This window comes from Morone saxatilis, unplaced genomic scaffold (genome assembly GCF_004916995.1).
Source record: "Morone saxatilis isolate NCDOM2014 unplaced genomic scaffold, NCSU_SB_2.0 Contig14, whole genome shotgun sequence".
Classification (NCBI taxonomy): domain Eukaryota; kingdom Metazoa; phylum Chordata; class Actinopteri; family Moronidae; genus Morone; species Morone saxatilis.
Genome location: NW_023339696.1, coordinates 12,164,069 through 12,188,559, shown reverse-complemented (window position 1 = coordinate 12,188,559; position 24,491 = coordinate 12,164,069). Strand labels below are relative to the sequence as shown.

Sequence of the window (24,491 nt, the reverse complement as noted above, 5' to 3'; positions counted from 1 at the left end):
TGGTTAGTCTCGTGATACATGTTTTAGGAAGGTCATATTGAGTGACTTTCTTGAACTCGATCATTTTGGTGAGTTATGTGGCCATATGGGCACGGAAATAGTTGCATTATAGTGTTAATCTTCACAACAACAAAATACATACTCATACTTTTTGCTAAAAGATAAATTACCATTTTATTGTTTTTTATAGTTTAGGTGCCTTATTTACTTGCTAGGCTGGATGGAATTAAATGAAGGCATTCTTTAACAAAACTATGATGAGTGTCTTTGAGCATTGAGGCATATGGCGCCAGTCATGCAAGCAAAAGAAATAACGCCCCTTCTCTGAATGACTTGATCGAAAAGGAGACTCGTGTGAAGTTGCAACTCAAACAGGGTATATCGTCAGATGCTGACTCATACTATCATCAACACGACCGTGCACTTCTTATAGTTTCTAGTCTTTTTTAATTGTCAGTGTTAAAATGTACTGTCTTCCATGTTTTAAGATGTTTTTATGTTGATTTTGTAATTGTTTTTTGATGTGTGTCTGTTGTTAAGGTTTGCTTGTTTCCGTGAAGCAACAAACTGTAGCAAGTAACTGTAGTCCCCTCGGGGACAATAAAGTTTATTCTATTCTAAACTCGGCACATACATCATTCTGCACAGTGAAGATCAACCCCTGTCTCACTAGAACAAGTTGGCTTCAATTTGTAATGAATTATTTCACTTTCTTCTGAAATCTCATTTCATAAAAAATGGCTAAAAATACACACATTGCAGTTTCTTTCTGGAGGGGCTCAGTATTTCAGAGGTTTTCAGGGGAGCTTATGTTTTATTGAGAGGGAGCTGAACAAGAAGCTGCAGGTCGACTTCCCTGCCAGTAGGTGTCAGTATTACAAATCTCGCCACCCACTTGGTTCATCTTGAATTTGGTGTTCTGGATGCTTCCTTGAACTTTGACCCTTCAATAACCTTCATTGGCGTACATGTGTGAAACTAGAAGCCGCACACTGTCCGAGGGACCGGCGTAATGGTAAGAACACACCTCATAATGCTCATGTTTGTGTTTCCCAGAGCTCACAGCCGACGTTAGCGAGTCAGAGGAGTGTACTGCTCGGTAGCGTTAGCATGAGTAGGTTCGCTCTCTTACATAAGGTACGGTGGCTGCCTCCTCTCCGCTGGGACATTGTTCGTTTAGAGAGAGAGTCATGAACCAAAATGTAAGTTAATTCGTGTCCAAACAGGACGGAAGCCCGAATGGAAACGCTGTCACAGTGTTAACAGCTGTAATGAAGGTGCTTGTGACATCCTCACCTGCAGACAGTCCCCGCCTCAGGCTGCCGTCAGTGTAATGTCTCTGGACTGATTTCAACATAATAAGACTGACACTGACACACACACACACACACACACACAGACAGACGCACACTCGCTCTCTCTTTCTTTTGGTTGCACTGACTGTCATTGTTAAACCCCTCGTCTCCTCTCCCTCTGCAGGCTAAATATCTTGCACAGATCATTGTGATGGGAGCACAGGTGGTGGGACGCGCCTTTGCTCGCGCTTTACGGCAAGAGTACGCAGGTATGATCCGTGACGTGGTCCTAATACGTAACGTTAATCAATGAAAAACATGTAAAGTGAGTGCTGAGACACATTGCTCATTCAGCCGATTGACAGACCTTTACTTTGTTGTGTAACCGATTTTCATTACGTAATGTAACGTAATTGTAATGTAAATGTGAAATCAAACCTTTCTGGAAGTTCAGGAAAACCGTGATGGGGATTTTTAAGTATTTTCTAACATTTTTATAGTAAATGTGTTGTTTAAAAATGATCAACAGATTAAGCAATAATTTAAAAGTTTGTTGCAGGAAGGTCTGATATGACTAAAATCTTTGTAATGCTATTAATACAGAATACACTATATGATAATATATTGATATTGTTGTATACATATACAATCAGTATACATCATGATCTGTTAATGTATGCAAAATCACGTTACATAATTCAACTTATGTTCAAAATTGTTCCCATGTTTTACATCAGACCAAACTATTTAATAACATTACAATCTGCACACAATTGTTCATTTGTACATCAGAATATGATACGATCATATCATCCAGATGTGAGTTTGCCCCAATGATAAAGCATCACCCAGCACAAGTTGCAGCACTGTACAATATTTTTCTTTTAGGTTGTGTAATGAAACTAAGTTGTGTGTGTGTGTGTGTCGTTTTCTCTCACAGCCAGTCAAGCAGCAGCACAGGCCAGGGGCCGTTCAGGTCAGCAGTCTGCTGCAGCCTCTAGCATCAGTGGGATGAGTCTGCAGGAGGCGCAGCAAATCCTTAATATCTCCACACTCTCTCCTGAGGAGATTCAGAAGGTACAAACACGCTCTCTGTTGGTACGAGGCCGCAAAGCCATTAAGCCTTTTCTACCGTAGTGTTTGCCAGGTCTTTACAGGTTTTTCTGGCCGTGCTGCCCTCGTGGCCGGGTCACTACAATAAGTCTTTTACTTGGTTAAATAAAGGATACATGTATATAATATGTTGATTTGTAGCTTATTCAAATCTCAAAATCTATATTTTGAGATGAACCATTCTCCCGTTGGACTAAACGGTGGTGTGGGTATAAAATATTGTTAAGGTTAGTCATATCTTGGATAGCCAAATACGCTGCTTCTGTATAACAGAGCTGCAAAGTCCATATCTAAGAATGTTAAGAGTTAACAGAAGAGACACCCAATTTTATTTTCATGTAAAATGATGGTTTGTTTTGTTCATTTATTTGACCATCCATCAACATCATCCACATTTTCGTTTACTGTAACAGTGGAGATATTGTGTTAACGTGTGTCTTTGCAGTTCTGTACAAAAAGTGATGCATTAAATGAAGATCAGATCCTCTTACTTGAACACTAACACTTGTGTTTATCTCTTATAGAACTACGAGCACCTTTTTAAAGTCAATGACAAGGCAGTGGGCGGTTCATTTTACCTACAATCAAAAGTAAGTGTTCTGTATCCCGGGATGTGAGACATTTCACTGTAGCTGTATGTAGCAGTAAGTGTGTTTGAGGGTGGAGTAAATTGGCTCACCAACATATCACAACAGCCCTAAAACATGTCCGTAAACCAATCAGACCAAATCATTTATAACCTAGTTTAAGACATTAACAGAGAGTTTAGAGTGTCAGACTGAGGAACATAAAGGAAGAGAGCTGTCTGTCAGGGTGAACTCGGCTTTCTCTCGTCTTTCTCTCGTCTTGCCCATGACGAATGTTAGAACAAATGTATTTCTATGCCTGTAGTCCAGGTGACCAAACTATGATAAGAAGTTGAATGTTGGCACACGCTCAATGAGACTTTTTGTTTTTTCTGTGATTGACCGACTCTGCTTTTGTTGAGTCTCCCAAGAAGACAAAGCTATTGTACATTTCTAAAAAATATGGCTTTTGGTATTTTCAGCGAACCTCAAGTGGCAATGTAGGGCTGTACGAAGAACATTAAACCTTTTTCTTTCTTTGCTTATTTTTATTTATTTTTTATCTTCCTTAACGTCGAGTTCACACTACTACATGATTTACCCCCACAGTGTTTTCACCCTCAGGAATTAGACGTTTATTGTGGCACACGATACAGTCATGTAAAGTGCCTGGTATTAGAATTTGTGCAGCTGGGAACAATGGTACTCAGCAGTAGCTTAGTCACTCTGTTTACTTGTTTTGCTCACAACATCCAAACAAATAATGATCAGTTCTCTTTCTGTCTGTGTTAAATATCAAATTATGACTCGTGATTCTCGCTGTGTTGGAGGAATCTGTTCTTTGAACTCATGTTGTTACTCAGTTCATCTTTCCTCTCTACTCTGAGTGACCTAGAGTGTGATCTGGTTCTTTTAAAAGTGACTTCCCTTTCTCTCCATTATGTCCAGGTGGTGCGTGCTAAAGAGCGTCTAGACGAGGAACTAACTATTCAAACACAACAACAAAAGCAAGAGAATACGGAAACATGAAGTATGAAACAATGTTCGCCCTGACTTTCCTCTCCCCATCCTCTGTAAATTATAACCTAATAAAAGCCTTCTCTTTTTCTTTAGCCTCGATTTTGTGGCATTTTTTTGGGCAGTGGGTGTCATTTAAAGACAGGGAGGCACAAACATGAGCCTGTCATAAGGATATGTGCTTATTATTTTTTATAGTCATATGTGAAATGTTACATGTGGTTTGCAGTGATCTAAAGCCACGCAGAAATGCTTTATTTCAGCTACTGTTGATTTTTTAATTGCTGAAAAGCTGAATGCGGTGAGTGAAAGTGCAGCTTGTTGACTTTTAATCAGGGTGATATGATTGTTTTTATTCAGGTGAATTGTTATTACATCGCATGTCTGTCTAAAGGGGCACAATCACATTTACCTGGACGATTTCTTGAGTATTAAACGTACATTTCCATAATATATCATTTTATTGTACACCTGGAACAGAAATGAATACACAAGTTGTATCAAATACAACTTTATTAAACATTTTTCTTTTCATTGACATTATTATCAATATCGTAATAAAATTCCTCTAAAACAGGAGAACACCGCTATGTTGTACCAATTGGAGACTTTTACAACTCTAAAATTCTGCATGTTCAACCACAGAACATGATGCCAGGAAAAAATATATTTTCATATAATCATTTTTTTTCATATAGTGTATAACTTCTATATTTTACCTATAATAAAAAGGCACTTGGAAAAATTAAAATACTGACATAATATCTCACAAATGTGCAAAAAACATAACTTGGAACAGGCCTTGCATGGCCTTAGTCTTATCATTAACCCTTTGTGCAACCCTGTGGCACTTTAGTCAATGGCACCCCTTTACAATGACACTGACCTAGCTAGCTAACACAAATTTTGTGCCCTGGATTTTCAGTTCCACTTTTCATAGCATTAAGTGAGGGTTACTTTAAAATCTCCAGGAGCAAGTACCGCTTTTATATTATAACAAAAAAACAAAAGACTTTAAATTCAGACATTTTAGCAACTGAGGAGGATTTTTTTTTTTACAATTATTCTTCGTTCCCAAACAGAAACAACTGATGAATTAACGCTTTACACTGAGAAAGGATGTGGCAGCATCCCCGCATCTACACACGCTATGAGGGGAACAAAAGTGCAGTTTATTACAGACTGAGCTCAAAGGGTTAATGGATCATACAGCTTATTTAATATTGAAAGGTTGTGGACCCTGGGAGGATCCGTGTCATATTATTCAGCTTTCTGCCGCCGGGCTGAGTCTCTGTCCCTGGCTTCGACCTGCAGAGGAGAGACAGACAGACAGACAGACAGACAGGGAGGGAGGAGTGCTGCTGCATCTGTGGATTTCACTGTTGCCACGGAAACCGTGTCTAGCCTACTTAACACCTGTTTCTGATGACATCACACGCCAGAATTGTCCATTCACAACAACAGACTCATCGAGGCTGGAACCACAGACAGGCCACTGATGGGTGTGTGTGTCTTTAGGAAGGGAGGGGATGTCTGAGATAATGGTGACTAAGAATTACAGAGGCAGAAACACAGGTATGCAGTTCATCTGTGCACTGAATCCTCTCAGGGCTGTGGGCAGCCTGACACAGAGCTCGTCCTCAGACATAGAGGGTTATATTTGTTTTTGTTTACTGTGAGTGCGGCTTGTTAGTTTGCCTGTTTTTCCCCATCTCTGGTGCAAAAAAAAAAAAACCTTGATGGCCGGGAGGTGGGGGAGTTGAGCTTTTTGGGTTTAATCTGTAAAAAAAAAAACCCAGAGGGCAGACAGAGTTCACTGGCCTAGTTTTTCTGCAGGCTGGTATGCCTGTGAGTGGCTGCCACATTGGGCACAGCACAGCCAGTGACTTCAGAGCAGAGAGAGCCGTTTGCTGGGTAGATGGCCAGATGGAGGGCAGCTGCACAGCGCAGCTATCCTCTGCTTCTTTTCCTCTGTTGGCACACAGCCTCTCCCCTCATCTCTCCCTGTCCCCCTGTCCATTCATTTATTCATTCAGCCAATCCTTTCTCTCTTTGCTCTCACGCTTTCCCAGAAACCATTTCACAGTCGGGTGTTAGTTCTTAATGGTTTCCCTTTACCTGACTGTGGAAATTAAAAGTCAGAACAAAGGAAGCTGAGTTTGCAAATCTTAGTGTTAGCTTAAATAGCTCAAATATAATTGATAGTCAAATTTTATGCCCACACCCTCTCTAAATGATCCTTAGTAAATCAATGTGATTGTCATGGAGGAATGTGATGTCCTTTGGTCCACTGGACACCCCGATATGTCCCCCCTAGAGCAGTGGTCTCCAATCTTTTCAGCTTGTGAACCCTTAAAATAAAGTAATATCATCTGTACGTATGACCCCTAAGCACAGTTTATGGCCTTAGTTTTGACATATTGTTGTGAGCACTTCAACCAAAGAGTGATTTCTCCTTCCTAGGTTGTTTAATTTTAAAGGTTTTGCAGCCCTGAACAAGTAACCATATTCAGTATTTAACAAGAAACAAGACTAGAGTAACTAAGAGTCTACAGCCATGCCAGCAACTCTGTGTGTTTTGAGCTACATGCTAATATCAGCATAACATGCCCGCAGTAACACGTGCTTATGTTTGGCAGGTAATAATTTACCTGGTTCACCACCTTATTCTAGCATATCATAATTCTAACATGATCTAATTAGCACTTTGCACATAGTAAAGATGAGGCTGATGAGAGATGATTAGTTTTGCAGTTATTTGGTGATAAAGCAAAATATTGGACAAATTAAAATTTTGACCTGATGATAGCACTAAATGAAAACTTCAGGTTTAAGTTAATTCTGAGGGAAACAATAGTGTCTGTACAATATTATGGAGAAATGTCCCAAAAAGTAAACTTTTCCTCTCAATGTGATCTATCTATCTATCTGATCATCTATGACCCTTCAGATTTATCCCAAACCCTGAGATTGGGAACCACTGCCCTAGAGGACCACCCAAACCTCCCCTCTCGTCTTCTCCTCAACCCCTCAAAAGACTCATCCTCGACAGCAGAAAGCTGAGTGCAGAGCAGCCGTCGCAGAACACAAGAAGCAACTTCAACATCAGAGAAAATGTTTCGTCTGAACAACAGCAAAAAAAAAAAAAAGACAATATAAAACAGCAATAACTGATTATTTCTAAGACTGGGCAATGGAAAAGTAAGACCACCAACATAAGCAGAGAAGAGGAGAGATGGAGGAGTCTCTTGAGGGAATGTTCCTTGTGTTGTGATGATCCTCTCCTGCTCCCCTACCTCTCCTCCGTGGAGACGGCAGTCAACATCATACATGCATTAGCACTGAGCAACACAAGCCTGGAAGGACCCCACAGCAAAACTGACCCTTGCAGAAAATGGAATAAGAGCAAACTATTTTTTTTAAGGAACCATGACTTGGCAGTAACATTTCATAAAACATGTAAGGAATATAATGTGTGGTAAGTGCATGTTGACTGCTTAATCGAACCATGAGAAAAGTTTTCCCAGAAGTCAAATGAGTCTTTTTTTTTCTCTCTTTTCTTTTTTTGCCCCTATGGACAGAGTAAAATGAGGCAGTTTGCAATAGTGTGGCTTCCTAGTCAGTCCAGCTGTATGTGGCATTGAGTGCATCACACCCCCCTCTGTGGCACAATACGTACATCCCTCTTTCCCCTCTCCAGGTATTTTTGGCACAGCATAGGACTTGTTGAACTAGGGACAAAAACCGACTAGGCTAAGTTGGGCTTCGACTAGACGACCGCCTGTTTTTCACAGCTGGTTTTGGGTTGGGTCACTTTTTTAAAATAAAAGACACTAGTGTTTATCACCACAGTGGCCCTTTCATACACAAACTGGCTGTGTTGATTCAATTACGGGAAAGCAGCTGGACAATCCAGAAGTGAAACAGTGCGAGTTCTGTAAATGGCAAGCGGGATGTTGTGTATCATGTCCTACCAGAGGAGGGAGCCAGACACACCAGTGCCTTAATTTTCACTTGTGGAAAAGAGGAAGTGATGATTGGTCATTGCCAGGTGATGTAACACCATTTGTCTGTGTCAAGTCCTCAGTTCGCTCTGTGCCCTAAAAGCCCCTAGTCTGCACGCCTGGCACACATTCTTGTTGGTCACCTTCCCCGATCTGGGGATAGATTGTCAAAAGTGCTCTCTCCCAGTTTATGTTACACCGGGGGGAGCTGAGAGGTTAGCAGCAGTTTTGAGGTTTCAATACTATAACCAGTTGACACTATTAAGTGCTGTGTTTAATTGAACTGTCTCAGAGCTGAAGCTGCAGCCCTTTCCTGGACAAATCCAAGACAGTTTCTGTTCACTTGCTTTGGTTTGGCAAGCCTGTCTGAATCATATTAATCACAGCAGCCCTGCGAAAAATAGGTCATAACTTTAAAATCAACTGTGGAGAATCGTCCTATTACGTGCACGTTTGCCTAACTATGAGTGCGTCATTCAGTTTCATGGTTGTATCTGTCTCACTGCTAAGCTGGAGGCACACTGTCGATGAAGTACAGTCATATAAATACTTATCAATGATATCAGGACTTTTGTAAGAACACAGAGCAATAAGACTGTCACGTTCATGGTCCCTGTCCACAGAACCAGCAAACAGGAATGAATAAAGTATAAAATAAGAGAGCAGAGAGGAGCCCATTGCCAGGCCTTGTGATAGAAACACGGAGCCATATACGGTCCTGAACAGAGTTCTCGGGCCCCAGATTTAGTTTCCCATCATACTTGCGTTGTATACTTAATTATTGTGAGGTGTAGTGTTATCTATTGTTCCACTGATTGAGGGTTTTGATGAGTTTCTCTATAGTTTTCTCCTTTTCCAACCTCTCTCTGAAATGCATTGCCTGGATTTGATTGTGCGAGCCGATCCTTATCACCTTTGACCGCCTGTACCCTCACTATGGCGTTCACCCTCCCATTCCGACCCCCTGAGCTCTTCTGGAATGTGTGTGTGTGTGTGTCAGTTGACCACAGCTGGCTTGAGCACCACAGTGCCTGGGGGGATGACCACCCAGGACAGGGGATCATGAGACCCTCCTGTGGAGAGGTTCAGGACCCCCCCAGTCACCTCGTTCTTGGCCTCCTCCTCCCCCAGGCTCTTCTTGGCCTGCTGGCTCTGCGCCCTGCGCTCAGACGAGGCCCCCAACATGGGCACCATTGGCAGGCCCAGGGCCGAGGAGGGGAATGCTCCAGAGAGCAGAGAGGACTTGGCCAGGCCCAGCGGGGAGCCATTGAAGGACAGGATGGATCCCATGCTGCCTGGAGGTGAGCTGGGGCAACCTAGTGTGCTGAGGTCCAGGGGCCGAGGACTGAGCGGGGACAGGGGCAGGGCACCACCAAGACCCTGCAGAGCATGGCCTCCCAGGAGGGCGGCCGCCGCCCCTGGGATGATAATGTGGGCTGCACTCACATAAGACAGCTCTGAATCCTTTCCCACTGCGCTAGCAAGCACTTCGCTTTGACTCCCCTTTAGCAGGGAGCCCACCCCGCCTGGGGAGCCATGCTCCTGAGCCACAAAGTGGCCGTGGGCCTTGATGTGCTTGCGGAGAGAGCTGGGGTCTGTGTAGCGCTTCAGACAGCCCACCATTTTACAGTAGTAGGGCTTGTCCACATAGTGTGTGCGTGTGTGCTTGAAGCGGTCGCTGGAGTTGGAGTAACGCTTGTTGCAACCCTCGTAAGGACAAATGTAGGGCTTTTCACCTGCAGTGAGGAGAAACGATCCAATTTTACTTTACAGGAATTAAGAAAACGTATTGATTTTAGCTTTGACACAAAAGGACAAGCATTTTTTAAATATAAAACTCTGTACGTCTCAATTTTATAGCAAACACATTTTGTCATTTGTGCTCCATTTCGCTCCACCACTGACCTGTGTGTGACCGGTTGTGTATCTTGAGGTTCTCCAAGCGTGAGAAGCTCTTATTGCAGGTGGGACAGCGGTGGGGCTTCTCGTTAGTGTGAGTGCGGATGTGGATGAGCATCTTGTACCTGCAGTCACACAAACAAGTTCATTCTAGTAGCTTCCTCTTGAATTCTCCCCTAAATTACCCAAGTATCTGATTTTCTCACCGAGCATTGAAACCCCTCCCTTTGCGAGCGCAGCCCTCCCAGTGGCAGCAGTATCCAGAATCCTTTTCAGGTTTGACATGGAAGTCATTGACATGATCCACCAGGTCTTGCAGGGAGTCAAAGAGCAGATGGCACTGGAGGAGGGAAAACATTCAGCATTTCAAATGAATTGTTGTGCCGATAAAGCTTTGATCTGGCTGCAGCAGAATCATAAAATGGGTCTCCTTTACTTACCTTCTTCCAGCGGCAGGCCAGTTGTTCATCCGCTGAGAGGTCAGGAGAGGCTCTCTTGTCGCTCGTCTGGCCAATGAACATGGAGGATGGCAGGTGAAGTCCCGCCCCAGCTCCGATTGGCACAAAAAACTGAAAGGCTTGTGAGATGTGAGAATTCTGATAACCAGAAAGAGAAAAAAAGAGCAACAGGGTTATTAATCCACTGCACACATAAGAAAGAAGCAAGCACAAGTTTAGCTTCAGTTCTGACTGTCTAAAGGTAGTCGGCAGTATGAACTCAACTAACTAATGACACAAATAAATACTGATGGACTCGCTGAGAAAATACTTGATAGAAACAACAGTCATTCTTTTGCTCAATAGAGTACAGAACTGCCGATCTTTGTCTTTCCCTTCAAAAAAACACTTCACTTGTTCTCTTGTAGTCACCCGCTGTGTGCTACAAAACCTCCCTACATCCCTGAGCGCTGCATGAGAGCTGTAAGATTCACTGAACCTCAGCTGGGGCTCAAAGAGCTAATGCAACAGCTCACACACAGAGTAACTTAGTCAGGATGAAAAGTGGAATTTAGAATAAGGGACACATAAATTGTGTCAAGCTGTGTCTTGTGAGAGTATGGACGAAGAGAGAGAGTGGGAGAGTACAAGGGTGCAAATGGATCACAATCCTGTTGCTGTCTCATCGTCTTCAGCTATTTCAGAAATGTATATGTGACAAATTTCATAAAATGAGACCAATCCCCTGCGCTGAGCTCTGCCTCTGCATGCAAAACTATGTGAGCTGCTTTGTGAGATGCTGTAGGGGAGAGAACATGTGAGTGTGAGTGTGTGCAGCTGTTCCTCTATAAGAGGCGCTTCATTTTGTGTATGAGAGAGAGAGAGTAAGTGGGGGAGAGAGCGTCCTATCTGTGTCCACAGGGGATAAGTAAAGTGTAGGGTGTGTATAATGGTCGGGTCGGGGGCTATGTAGGTCTCCATGGGACGAGGGGCGGCTGAATGCTCCCAGCCAGCGTGTCTCAATTCAATTGGGAGGGAATTGAATTATGCGGCGTGAGGTCTGCATGGCTGTACCTTGTCTTAAATCGGATTATACGCACACACGCATACACACAGGCGCACACACACACACACGTCATGCCAGTGGGGCCGCTGAGTGCAACTTGCACAGACAGAGGCACTTGTTGGGGACACAAGAGGTGTTTGATAAGAACTACCCCCTCCTCTCTCACACACCCACACACACAAACCCACACACAGGCCTCCCACCCCTTGCATAGCCTGATTCCCTTATGGAGAGTGTGACACAACCCGATGTTGTTCCTGATTTGCTGACCCCAGCAGGCTGAGTCACTCACCGCTGCAGACAGGAAAGTGTTGGCCTCTCACTAACTTCACTGGAAGACAGTGTTTATCCTTTCAACAACTCAGAGATGAAAAGAAAGTATGACAGAGCAAGGGGAAATAATAGAGGTATTGGTTGCCCAAAAAAATCTGGTAAAAGCTAAAGTGGAATACCTGTACTGGTGTGTAGGTTTGTATGTGTGTGTGTGTGTGTGTGTGTTTTAGCTCAATAATACTCACCCCTGAGGGGACATAGTTGCCATTGGTCATTTCTGGAGAGCTGGGGGTGTGGCGGGAGGAGGGAGACATGCTCAGGTCCACTGCAGGGGGGGTGGGGGTGTCGGTTCGATCATGAGGGACTACCTGCACACCTAAGAAAAACAAACACACACCTGTTAAGGTGCGCTCTCACCTGGGGGATCTGATATGGGTCTCTGTCCCATTTGCTCTAGGGATGGCAATGTTGCTCAGAGAGTCAGTCCACCACTTTGGGTCAGTCTTAGATATTTCAACAACTACTGGATGGCTTGCCCTCCAGTATTTTGTACAGATATTCATGGTAGGATAAATCCTAATGATTGATTTGGCACCACCGTGCCAAAGTACTGCCTAACAGAGCCTCTATCAAGACTGTCAAGTCTTAGGCTTGTTTTGTTGTCACTTACCTGTGTGCGGAGATGCTGGCGAGGCCGGCTCTATCACTGCGGTGCCATCATCTGCCATGCGGAGCTGGCGGGCTCGCTTGGGGTGCAGTGAGGAGAGGGGGGGTGAGCGCGCCCCTCTGTCCCTCCCATTGGCCCGCCGAGGGAGCTTCAGGTCCAGGGGCTCGTCTAGCGACAGCATGGCTGCAGCTAGCTGACCTCCCACCTGCACAAACAGTCACAGACAGGCAGAGTTACGCCGAGTGGGGGCAATGAAGAATAGCCTGGTTTTCATATAACCACACATACAATGAAAAGCTGCAATCCAGTGTGAAACAGTGACAGACTGCAGAAGACAGATTCTCACACCTGCAATATTTCCCATGTGAATGTTGTTGAAAGTATCTCACATTCCACAATCCCACTGGGTAAGAAATACTCTCTAACAATGGCAAACCGACCACAATCGTAAAACTGAAACACTGAGTAAGCCAAAGAAAAATAAACACACACACACGTAGAGATCTGAGTGACCCCCTCCTCTCTTTCCACACTGACCTTTACTCACACACTCTTCCTGAGGAATGTCTACAATCCAATCCAGATGGTCACCCTCACCGCCAGCCCTGCTTCACCACACCCCTTGGCCAGTTACTGGCCCTTGCACCCGGTCACATCAAACCCCCCACCCCCCACCGTGTGCACCTTCAGACCCCATGGACCTTTGAGACCCACCGGCAACCCCCTAGGCCTTCAAGTCCAGCTGCACCCACTCCGTCCACCTCCTCCCTCCTCTAAACACACTGACCTCTGGACCCAGCCTGAGGGTTGTGGGCAGGCCGCTTCATCTAGCTGTCATATTGAGTTCCTGTTGTAGTCTTTCTATACCACCAGGCTGACCCAGCATCACTGTTTCGTACCGCACAAAGTATTTAGCAAACACCTACACAACCAAATATCCAATTGAACCCTGTTAATCAAGATTGAAGCATCAGAAACAATCATTAACTTAAATGTAAATAAATGCTGAGTCTATTCTTCTTTATCCAGCATGTACTGATTCGCATATATAGGCAGTGCCAGTACCATACTGCTGGTTTATAGCCAAGCTCTCCATTCAGCACAATGTATTAAGGTTCAATGCTCCTTCTCACCAGGCTCTCTCTCACACAGACACACACACACAGAGAGAGTTGCAGGGTGTCCTATATTCCTGCTCGAGTTCATGTAGAACAGCTCTCTGTGTGCATGTTGAGCGTACACCATACACAGTCATACTTACAGACACACACACACACACACACACACACAATTAATCAAACTGTAATTTCAACAAATTCACCCTTCCTCCCTCTCCCTAGCACACACACACACACTCACAGAAGCCACGGTTGGTAGTGAATGGTGGGCTTTGAGAGCAACTGGCCAGGGGCCACATGAGAAGCCCTTGTGTCTGGGAGGCACGGAGCAGAGAGGTCACCAGGTTCACCAGCCCAACAAGGGATGGCCACCAGCTCACACACACGCACACGCACAACCACGCCCCCACACACACACACTACACACACACACACACAGCTAGAGGGGGTGGGGGGTGTACAGACTCAATCAGCCATAGATAAGAGGATGATGATACACAAACTTACTGATGCGAACATAGGAACATACTGTAGCATTAACTGTGAGATCTGTCTGTGCTGCATTTATATATATACACACAAACACACTCATGTTCCTCACAAGACATAAAGACACATTTAGGTCAAATAACCTTTGGTTTTTATCTGATTATAGACCACACTGACAAGCACATGACCCACCGGCCGAATAACTTAACACTGGTGATAATTTAAAACACAAAGAGCAGGAAAACCCCTCAGAAGCATGCTCCGTGCTAGGAGAAGGTTGTTTAAAAGAACTACATGCTAGAATTAGAAAAGGCATTTCCAACAAGCTGCAGTCAGGCAGTAACACAATCAAATGCATCAACACTTCAGGTTTCAAAATTACATTGGAATTGCACTAAGAAGGGACCAATGACTCTTTTCTTTTCTAAACAGAGCGATTTAACCACATCAGTATTGTATACCTCGACACATACTTAATGAATTATTTCTACCAGTTCAACCCAATTGTGTACTGATAAAGGAGAAGTTTTACTGGCAGTAGCTCTAATTATCATTTATGTGTGTAGAGTTTTTTATGTGGGCAAACACTGTCATTAGCCGTGAAAATGTTTAGATCTGTCGGAACGGATATGATCCTCTTTTAGAATGAGCTGCGGTTAATACCACATCTCTGTTTGTCTCTCTCTCTCTCTCTTTCCTCTGGACTGGGTGGGTATGACTAACTTACTGTAACTCCTGCCATACAGGCTGCCAAGAGTTTTGGCTTTATTGTTTGGCTAAAATAGCAGAAAATCATCTGTCATCCACTTTAACTGAGTAAAAGCCCTCACCCTGAGGCACAGACCAGGAATCAGCTTAACCTTTCTACAAATCCTACTCTCATCCACTATGGGGACAAACACAAAACCGGCCTACCATCAGTTCTATAATCCCTGCTATAAAACACGATGAGAAACAGATATGAAACTTTTGGATCCATATGGATCCATAAATCAATTTGGCACTTCAAATCATGTGATCCTCCATCTCTCACAGTGAGACCAGCAGAGAGACACTAAAGGGGTCTCCACACACAAGAGCTCTTCTCAGGCGGCTCCTCCACTTGCAAACCATTACTATACCTATGTTATGGATTGTATGGCTCATCTTTTACAGTTTTTTTAAGCCGGCCTCCATAGCTATCCCACTCCCGCTCAAACAACATTTGTTCTTTATCTCATATAATAAAGAGCATTGTTGTATTATTCAGCTTGTTGCAGGTTGTAGGAGGAGAAATGGTCTTTTAAATTAGCAAATTAGTATGTCATGTGTCATCGTGTAAATATTTGTTGTTTCCAATAAAGTGAACCTGTTTCTAGCATTTTATTACTATTACTGACTCATGTCGAACTAGTAAATCCGAAAAGATGAGCTGATTAATCCATTTGTCTATATCATTTAACTCAGTTTTCAAACATCACCGGTTCCAGTTTAAATGAGAACAATTGGAAATTCAGTTCATGGATGGATGTGTTAAGGTCAAACACAGATTGACTTTGAAATTAATTATTCATAAATGTTAAATGCTGAGGGGGGGATTTGAGCATAGTGTTTTGAGAAAGCAGAAAATGTTGTTGAAATAATTTTGTTTGTTATATTCAACCTTTTTTAGAATTAATTCCATTACTGGAAAGACGAAAGGTTGCATTTGCCAAAGAATATTATAAAAAAATCTGAATATTTATAGTTATTTGTGTTTCTGTTGTAATTTTTGTACCAACTAAGAGTAATAATATTTTGTACACAGTATTTTTTTAAGAAAGGGATGTTGTAGGGTGGGGGGGTTGTATTTGTTTATTTATATATGTGTTCTGTGAAAAATCCAAAAGTACTGTCCTTTTATATAACTGTCTTTCTGTACCTTGTTCTCAAAAACAAAAAGATAGTTGAAAAAAAAAGAAAGGGATGTTGATAATTTGTGTAGATGGTATGTCACATGACTGATCTATTAATTGTATATGAGAACTTTAGACGGGCAAGGTAGCTGAAAACATCCGGTGAATAAAGCATTTTGTGTTTTGATGGACTTACACTGTTCTGCACATCTCTATGTGTGCGTTCTCAAAGACGTTTTTTAGCCAAGAAACAGACAAGTCAAATGACAAAAAGGAGATTAACCTCAAACTTTCTCTGACTTCCGAGAAACTCAACTGGTCATAAGATATCTATAATACCTGCCACAGCACCCCAAAGCAGTCCATACCGCACTAATGTGTTCCCAGCGGAGTTGGCCAGTGCAGCTTCTGAGAAAATCAGTCCCCTCTGCTGCATTTCACCTCAACCCACCCTCATAATTATTTCTTGGTGGAGAAGTAGTAGAGACTGGCTGGGAAGTGACTCAGTGTGTGGATTTTGGACTGAAGTTACAGGATTTTGACTACATCCTCCAAACAGCCACGGTCACTGAGAGGGGGTTTGCGGGAAACGTGAGACAAAGAGAAGAAAAGGCCGACTGAGAGATACAGAGAAGGACGGAGTATGGTGTCGTCTGTGTATGCATGCCTTCGTAATATGTGAGTGTGTGTAAAGCTCAGTGGCGGATGGCTGTGAAGTTTGTGGAAGGGGTGTTGGCTGGCCCCCATGCAGACTTCCTTGCTCAGCCGTGGGGTCGACAGTCTCTCTGAAAGACGGCATTGTCCCTTCTCTGGGCCCTCTCTTTCCCTCTAACAGAGTAAACACAGGCACCGGCAGCTGAACGGGAGAGAGAGAGAGGAGAGGATGACGGAAGGGGCCACAGTGAGGATATACGAAGGTGAGGATGAAGGGAGGAGGAAGTTGAGGAGGAAGAAGAGTCCTGAAAGAGAGGGTTTGTGCGTGTGTCGTCTTTAGCAACCCCCATCACCTATTCCCCTGCATAACCCTTTCCCACCCGAGTCCCACATCCACCCCACTGCATTAGGACACCGCTCAAAGTCCCTTTGATGAGGTATGGGGTGTATGTGTTTGGGGGTGAAGAGGTGTTGGCCAATGGGTGAGGGAGGGCAGGGGGGCATCAGGTCGGAGAAGAAGGGATGTGTTTCAACACCTCCATGCTCCGAGGCTAGGCTCACATGGATCAGCGCTGACCCTTTACCCTGCCTCAAACTGATTGATCCACAGCCTGATCTGAGGATAGGTTCAATCTGCTCAATCTGATGGTGCAGCGCCAACAGAAAGCATCACAGAATATCAAAACTGTGCAGCATAAGATGATTATGTTGCAGGGTCTGAAATCGGATTGTGTAATATTTTGTTTTCTGTGAGGGGTTCGGAGACTGAGAGAATGTGTGTGTGTGTGTGTGTGTGTGTGTGTGTGTGTGTGTGTGTGAACACTTTTTGTGTGACCCCCTCTGAGGCTGGCTGTAACTTAATCTGCCTCCTACTGTGACCCTGGGAGGTGATCTGCAGGAGGTAAGCCATCTCTCCTCAGGGCTCTTTGCTCTCTCTTTTTCACTCTCACACACAAACACATGGTATTTACAGAGAGAGAGAGAACTGCGAGCAACGGAGGGTACTGATGCGATAGTTGGTGTGATTCCGAAGGGCTTCAACGTGTTTCAAAACAACCGTGCAGTGACACAATGTACTTACAGGAAGCAGAAATTCCTACATATCCTGTGAAGCAGAATAAGTGATAGAACTGGGTATCCTTTTGAGGCAGCGGATAACTAAAAATTAATGAGAACAAAGTACCAAGTTGTGAAACTGAAACATCAGTACTCCAAAAATACAAAAACATTACGTATGCTGACACGTCTCAGGAAACAAGTCTTCACCAAAGCACCCCAGGAGGTATTCTCCTGGCTTCATGACCCTACAAACAATGAAGGTTGATCACAGGTGTGAAATAAAGCCCTGATTGTACATATCGGCTAATAAGTAACAAGGAGGAGGGGAAATTATTCTTAATTACATGATTTATCAACCACAGATCACTGGCAAGTTTATTTATCAACTATAAATTGCCCTGTTCATTGCATAGGTTGGTCATTATTTTTAACAGCCAGGTTTTGAGGATCTTTATCAAAGATATTTATGTTTATTCAACAATGAATATCAGACCATATACGTTCTTAAGATTTACTCAAATAAATCATCAAATCCAATATCAGTCTAGCTCTAGTATCAAAAGTTTTCCATGTTATTTTAGGATTAATATGCTGTTATTAAAGAGTTATTATAGAGTTACTAAAAGCTTATGGTGTGGACTGGTTCAATCATTTGCTCTCCTTTTTTTAGAGAAGAAACTTGATTCAAAGGCTATTGCATCCATTTTTTAAAAAGGTGACTAATTAAACAAAAGAAATCCCCCAAAATATAACTTTTGCAATGTTAAATCTCTGGTGCAACACTGCAGTGACCGCATTTAATGAACTGAAGGGAAACAACTCTGTTTAGTGAATAGGTTACCTTTAGGTTTTGTTATTCTGTGGTTTAGCAATGATGTGTAAAGACCTGCAGTTGCAGTATTGGTCATCATGTCTAGACCTGCTGGTTTTTCCATCCACCAGGTGGGACGCACAGGGTCAAAGGTGACTGAGTGAGGTGTGGGTGTGGTGTTAACTCTGACCCCTTACATTTGGCTTTTTACGTCTGTATAACTGGGGCCAAGGAGGAAGAAACAACTTGGCACGTTTCAAACAGGTTTATACACACACAGCACTGCGAATAATCGGATTTAAGTGATCAAAGCATTTGCACGTTTCAAAGCAAAGCGATTCCCATTTGCAATTTCCTTAATAGCCACTGATATGAATACATGTAAATAGATTAACATGGATTCATATCAAAGTCAGGTTAGATTAGTCAAAGAAGGACACGATGCAGCAAATTTCACACATTAATACTGACAGTGAAAAAGACAAACAGGTTCACATCTAATTATTCATATCTTTGTTACAGTTTTGGAGACACAAGAAAACAGGCCCAAAAATGGTCACTCCTTCACTCCTATTTCTGTTATTGCTGACGTTTCTTGAGGTAATAGCCGAGAGTGACCCCACCTCCGCTGACACATGCACACCCGAGCCACAGCCCCCGCTTACACCTTCCACCCCTCACCCCTGATGGATCACTCAACACACAAATACATACAGCTGAGAGATTCTTTTTTTTCCCCCTGCCTCTGTCCTCCTCAGCCAGCCGCCTCCTCAGACAGGAAACCTCAGTTTCCACTCCTCCTCCTCCTCTTCTGGGCCTCTCATTCCCTCTTTCTCTCTCTTGATCCCTCTATTCTTTGCTTTTGTTTTTCTCTCACGTTCACTGCTCTTCTAACTCTTTCAGTTTGTTTTTCTCTTCCTCTTCTCATCGTATTCTTCTCTCACTTACTACTGTTCCCCTCCCAGGTTTGAATGGTACATTCATTGCCAAATTATTTCCTCTATTCACACCATTTATTCAAGATAAATGGTGTTTCAGTCACGTAAGTACATTTTTCTTACTCGGAATCTAAACTTCTCTCCTTCCCCTTCCCCCTGTTGCAAAAAAGCACACAGGATTGTACACAGTGTTATGTAATAGCAGCATGCTTGGAGCCATTGGGGAAGGGCTACTGAGGGAAAAAGACAGTTGTTGGAGCGCTAGAGTCATGACGGCTGCAACACAGAGACAGAGGGGCACGTGTGTCTACATGCTTCATAACAGGGAGAAAAAAGCACAAGAGGGCCACATGTTCTTTGAGAGTTTTAAAAAGAGAATAGGAATATATTGCATGAAATTAAAGAAAGAGTGAGCATGCAAAATGAAGTGATAAAGATGCAAAAGAGGAGAGGAAGGCACACGAGACGGGGGGAAAAGGGAGTGAGTGAAGGAAGGAAAGAAAGAAAAAAGGGAGGGATAGACGTATTGAAGGAGGGAGAGAGTGCAACAGGAAGCTTCTCAGCGAGCTACCGATGGCCTCCAGCCAAAGCGTTCAGACACTGAAGAATTCCAGGCAGAGGGCAGGCAGGGAGGGAAGGTGCCAGGAGGGAGGGAGGGAGGCACAGAACGAGGAGGGCGGGGCGCACTTGCGGTTTGTTGTCAAAGAGGACTTCTACATAAGAAAGGAAGAGCATGCGCTTAAAGCAATATGTCTCTGTGGTTGAACATTAACATTCAAACTTTGTTATGAACAGTCAGACATTAGCCTTCCTAGATTTCCAAAATACATTTCTTTGTTCTTTTGCTTTTTGTTATGAATTTAGGTACACAGTTAATAAAAGGGAATTCCAACTGTCCATCCATACTGGATTATGATTTTTAAAATAACTAAATACTAAGTTCCAGCATATGAAGACGGAATGATTCACTATCAGAAGAAAGAAATGTGATGCTGTGACACTAAAGTGGAAACAACTAGTCGATTGATTAGTCAATCGACAGAACATTCATCGACGACCATAATGATATTCAATGAACTGTTTTAGTCAACATTTCAAGCATAAATGTCAAATATTTGATGGTTCTAGCTTCTCCAATGTGAAGATCTGCTGCTCTGTTTAAGATCCATTTTCTCTTTTCACTATTTTCTGACATTTTATAAACCAAGACTGTCAGATTAATGGGTCATTAAAATAATCCTTAGTTGCTGCCATACATATCAGGAATTTCTTGTGGTATTAACATTATGGACCTACATGCGTTCTAGCAAATCAAAATATGCATTTGAAATCCACAGGATGTAGACCTTTATGCAGTTGTGCAAAGAAAACACTACTACAACTACTACTACACTACACTACTGGCCAGTGATTTGATATTAATAGCAGACCAGGCTGAATTAAACATTAGAGGCATCTTAATAGCATCCAGACGGACCTGACAACAGAACAGCAATTCCACTTAGTTTGCCCTATAGTGAGATTAGGCCACAAATGATCTATAAAGAGCCATCTGACTGAGATTTCACATTGTGTCAGAAAGCCTTATGCCCTGCTAAACCCAGGATTATTGCACGACACAATGACCTGACTCAACCCTTGGTGGGGAGGGGAGGGACGGGTGGAAGGACGATGGGTGAATTTCAAAGCAAGCGTGCATTATCAGATCGATACAATAATGCGTTTTGTGAATAAGAATTTGACTTCACCTTAAAACTGTAAATCTTTATGCAAAGTTCTTGAGAGTTGTTTCTCATCCTGAAATTGATTTGGAAGGGAACAGAGCTTCAGGGTGCAAATACCTTCAGAAAATCGGTTCTGCAAAATAAAAGCAATCATCCAAACTATTCTGACAGAACAAATGAAAAGGGACGAGGCAGGTATAGGGGGAGAGAGTGGCTGCACATTGGCATGAGGCTAGGAAACTTCTTCCAAGCCTCAGTCAATTTATTAGACTCCCTAGTAGCTGCTATATGCCATGAGCGGTACATGATTGAGGGCCCACGTGTAGCAACATGTGTTTTGAGTCACTGGTTAATTTTTTTCTTCCACCTACTCATTTTTAAAATCAGATAGGCTACATAAGTTTTTAATCAACTAAAGCAGTTTTAATCTATACTACAATATCAGGACAGCAATCAGCGGTAAACAGATAATCCCCTTGGGAGGATGACTCAGAGTGTTTAAGCAGTAAACCTACTAACGCTGATGCTTAAGGCACTTCGCACAACGGTACTGTAGGCTTTGAAGAGTGGTGAGTAATCTTACAATAACGTGGGGCATTTCACAACATAGCAGTTTCATAGCGCAGCAAAGGGCGGCAGGAACCAATGAACACAGCAGGAGGCATACCTCCATCCATGAGAAGAGAAGGGAAGAAAGTATGTGTTTGTCTTTGCACTCAAGAGATTTGATCGACATCCCCACCCCGGCTTACTTTGACCTCCCACTAACTCTGCTGGGTCTCTCTCTACCTCCTGCAGTCTGTTGAATGCATCCTCTCTCATCTCTTCTCTGCCGTACTTCCACATAAACAAAAACTTGCATGTTCCCTCTCAGTTCTGTTCCCTCCTGACTTCTTCCTCACTTCCTTGGGCTATACAGTATATCCCAATCGTCTGTCATCACTTTCTCCTCTTCCTCTCTTCCTTCTTTCATCTCTCTCGTCCTCTTCTCTCTCTTCTTTCTCTCTTGAGACCAACTGTTCTCTCCCCACTTTTCAGTCCATTCCTGTGGCCTCCCTCCACAGGCAGTGATGCATCCTCGACTCCTGCGTGCAATCACAGGTCTGGAGTCGGCTCGCCAGCCAAGCCGAGGGGCTCACCAACACCACGCTCAGTAGGAAACAACAGGAGAGGAAAGAATGGGGGGGGGGGGGACTAAAGAAAAGGAGAAAAAACAGTTTGAGGCCGTCAGAGCTGGTGGTGGGTGAAAAAGTACAGTGATAAAAGTTAACAGCTCCGTTTTACAATTTGTGCAACAAAGCTTGGGGTAAACATGTTTTTGTTTATATTCATGTGGTCAGGAAGACTCCATGACACTATTGTAAGTTTTCTTAAAGGTACCAGAGGAACTTTAAAATGATTCTGGGGGATCAAACAGCACAACATCCCGGCCCCTTGTCTTCTCATCAGCCCACTAACCAGCTGTGTCCGTTTTTCTAAGGTTGCTGGATAGGGTCTGTGTTTCGGAAGTGATGGTTCTCTGCTACTCCCACACTAAATGCTGTCATTCCAGCTGACTCACACCAACATTAGCATTATTCTAGCTAGACAGGCAGTATGAAATGCGAGCAATATTTGTTGAGGTATAACGGTGTCAGTATCCCTATGCTTGTTTTAACATTCTCTCTGAACGTCCTTTTCTCCATCTTTCCTTGCTGGGGCAGTGCAGGTGACATGTGTTAGCACTGTGAGTATATAATGGATCGCAGTGGAACCCTAAGCTCTTTTCACTGTAGAGATGCATGCATGCAAGAGTGATCTTATCTGATGCACTAAGGCATGGATGGAAAAAAGCGGTTAAAGCACTTTAAAGGGAAATATTTAAAGCTGAAACCTTGCAATGTGCATGCGTGTGTACACAAACACACACACATACACACTCACCCCTGGTTTGCTGGCTTTGTAGAGGCAGACCTCCCCTAAAGGCAGCAGAAATGAGCACAAGGTCAGGTTAGGAATGCAAAGCACTGGCACCTGCCTAAATCTTTAAAATACCAGGTTCTCTAAGCACACACTCACTCACACACACACAAACAAAAGGCTACTGGCAGCCACTCCCTAAAACTCAGGGAAGGGTTTAAGCCTTTAGAGAAATGACTTCAGCTCAAAACAGAGCCCACAGGTGTGCATCCAAAAACTTGGATGTATGACAGTATACCCACCACATGTATAACCACCACGGCTTCGAGCTCCTTTCAAAACATAACTCAGTGTACAAAGCAACTGTGGTTAAACTCAACAGGGGATGTCTGTTATATTCTCTCACTGGTGAAGATCCAGCACCAGTTCTAAGCCACTGGGCAGGAGGGAATGGGAGGAGGTCCAGAAATCCCTCTTTCTTTCTCTCCCCTCTCTCCCACACAGTTAACAGCAAGCTGAGGGCAGATTAATGGGGTTGACATGCGTATGGAAACTGTGGTACGATAAGCAGCAAACCCAGGCTATATTTCAGCGCCAGTTGCTGGGCTAATGTGGTCTATCCTCCCAGTGACTTCAAGGATCAGGAAAAGAGGTATGGAGGAATATAGTATTATGCACACATAAACACTGACTGTACAGTGCCCTATGTACAGCCATACAAACATGCCTACGTCTGTAGACACACACACACACACACACACACACACACACACACTAGTGCACAGCATGCTGGCTGCGTGTTGTGGAGTTCAGACCAGTTCAGAGTGCCGTGGTACCGCTCCAGCTTTGGGAGGGGTGCGCCTGTCTCACAGTCATTTCCTGGACGGGAATATTATGGCACCACACGCATGAGAAACAAACCCCTTTCGCCTTTACGCACTGACCCCAGCCACTTTCATTTGCTTGCAACTCAATAAGTCAACAGCACAGAGTGAACTCCCTGGGAAGCAAGTCTCCTTATTCAATAGCCAAGGTAATATGATCCCAACAACAGCTTTATGCAACAGGGCCTCTGGGAGGCTGGGGGCAAGGCATGGGGCGAGCTAGTGGGTGCTCTCTTTATCACTGAGTGGGGTTGCCGAGGCCTATCGGACACGTCTACGGTGTTGTAACTTTTCTGCCTCTTCAGCACAGAATTCCTGAATGGCCACTCCCTGTCCCTGGAGAGGGCTGGGTGACACCTGTGCACCAGCCATGCTGCACAGGAGAGAGCCAAGAAGGGGAGGGGGGGAGCTTATGGGGACACAGAACCAGATGTGCTCTGGACAGGGAGTGTCTCCATAAATGTGTTTGTTAGCATGTGAGTCTATATGTGTGCATAAGTGTTTTTATGCACAGAGAGGAGGAACAGGGCAGAGGCTCAGCTTCCAAAACCAAAACATATTGAAAGGGGAAGAAAACAGGAAGAGGGAGAAATACAAAACAGCAGAGAGCAATTAGCAGACAAAGTGACGTGATGTTGGTTTGTTGTGGGGGCAAACACACACTACAGGACAATCAAGGAGCTCCTGCTTTTTTTAATTTGGCT

At 43.7% G+C, this 24,491-nt stretch overlaps 2 protein-coding genes across 5 annotated transcripts in view; one reads left to right on the top strand and one right to left on the bottom strand.

The window, feature by feature from the left end:
- The window catches only part of LOC118323534 (mitochondrial import inner membrane translocase subunit tim16-like), a 106,165-nt gene extending 102,074 nt beyond the window's left edge, over positions 1-4,091 (top strand). The window contains exons 1-5 of one of the 3 annotated variants that reach the window (XM_035655524.1): positions 905-1,015; positions 1,480-1,564; positions 2,236-2,372; positions 2,933-2,998; positions 3,923-4,091. In XM_035655524.1, the coding sequence (XP_035511417.1) occupies positions 1,013-1,015; positions 1,480-1,564; positions 2,236-2,372; positions 2,933-2,998; positions 3,923-4,003 (372 nt within the window). In that variant the 5' untranslated portion in view covers positions 905-1,012 and the 3' untranslated portion in view covers positions 4,004-4,091. Of the gene's footprint in view, positions 1-904; positions 1,016-1,094; positions 1,278-1,479; positions 1,565-2,235; positions 2,373-2,932; positions 2,999-3,922 lie in introns of those variants that run through there. The other 2 variants (XM_035655523.1, XM_035655525.1) reach the window with 2 other exon arrangements.
- Positions 4,092-8,981: 4,890 nt separating this feature from the next.
- glis2b (GLIS family zinc finger 2b) overlaps positions 8,982-24,491 on the bottom strand; it is a 22,211-nt gene continuing 6,701 nt past the window's right edge. The window contains exons 2-8 of one of the 2 annotated variants that reach the window (XM_035654637.1): positions 22,928-22,962; positions 12,341-12,542; positions 11,916-12,046; positions 10,335-10,490; positions 10,101-10,234; positions 9,901-10,019; positions 8,982-9,731 (exon numbers count right to left, since the gene is read on the bottom strand). In XM_035654637.1, the coding sequence (XP_035510530.1) occupies positions 8,992-9,731; positions 9,901-10,019; positions 10,101-10,234; positions 10,335-10,490; positions 11,916-12,046; positions 12,341-12,518 (1,458 nt within the window). In that variant the 5' untranslated portion in view covers positions 12,519-12,542; positions 22,928-22,962 and the 3' untranslated portion in view covers positions 8,982-8,991. The remainder of the gene's footprint in view (positions 9,732-9,900; positions 10,020-10,100; positions 10,235-10,334; positions 10,491-11,915; positions 12,047-12,340; positions 12,543-22,927; positions 22,963-24,491) is intronic. The other variant, XM_035654636.1, reaches the window with a different exon arrangement.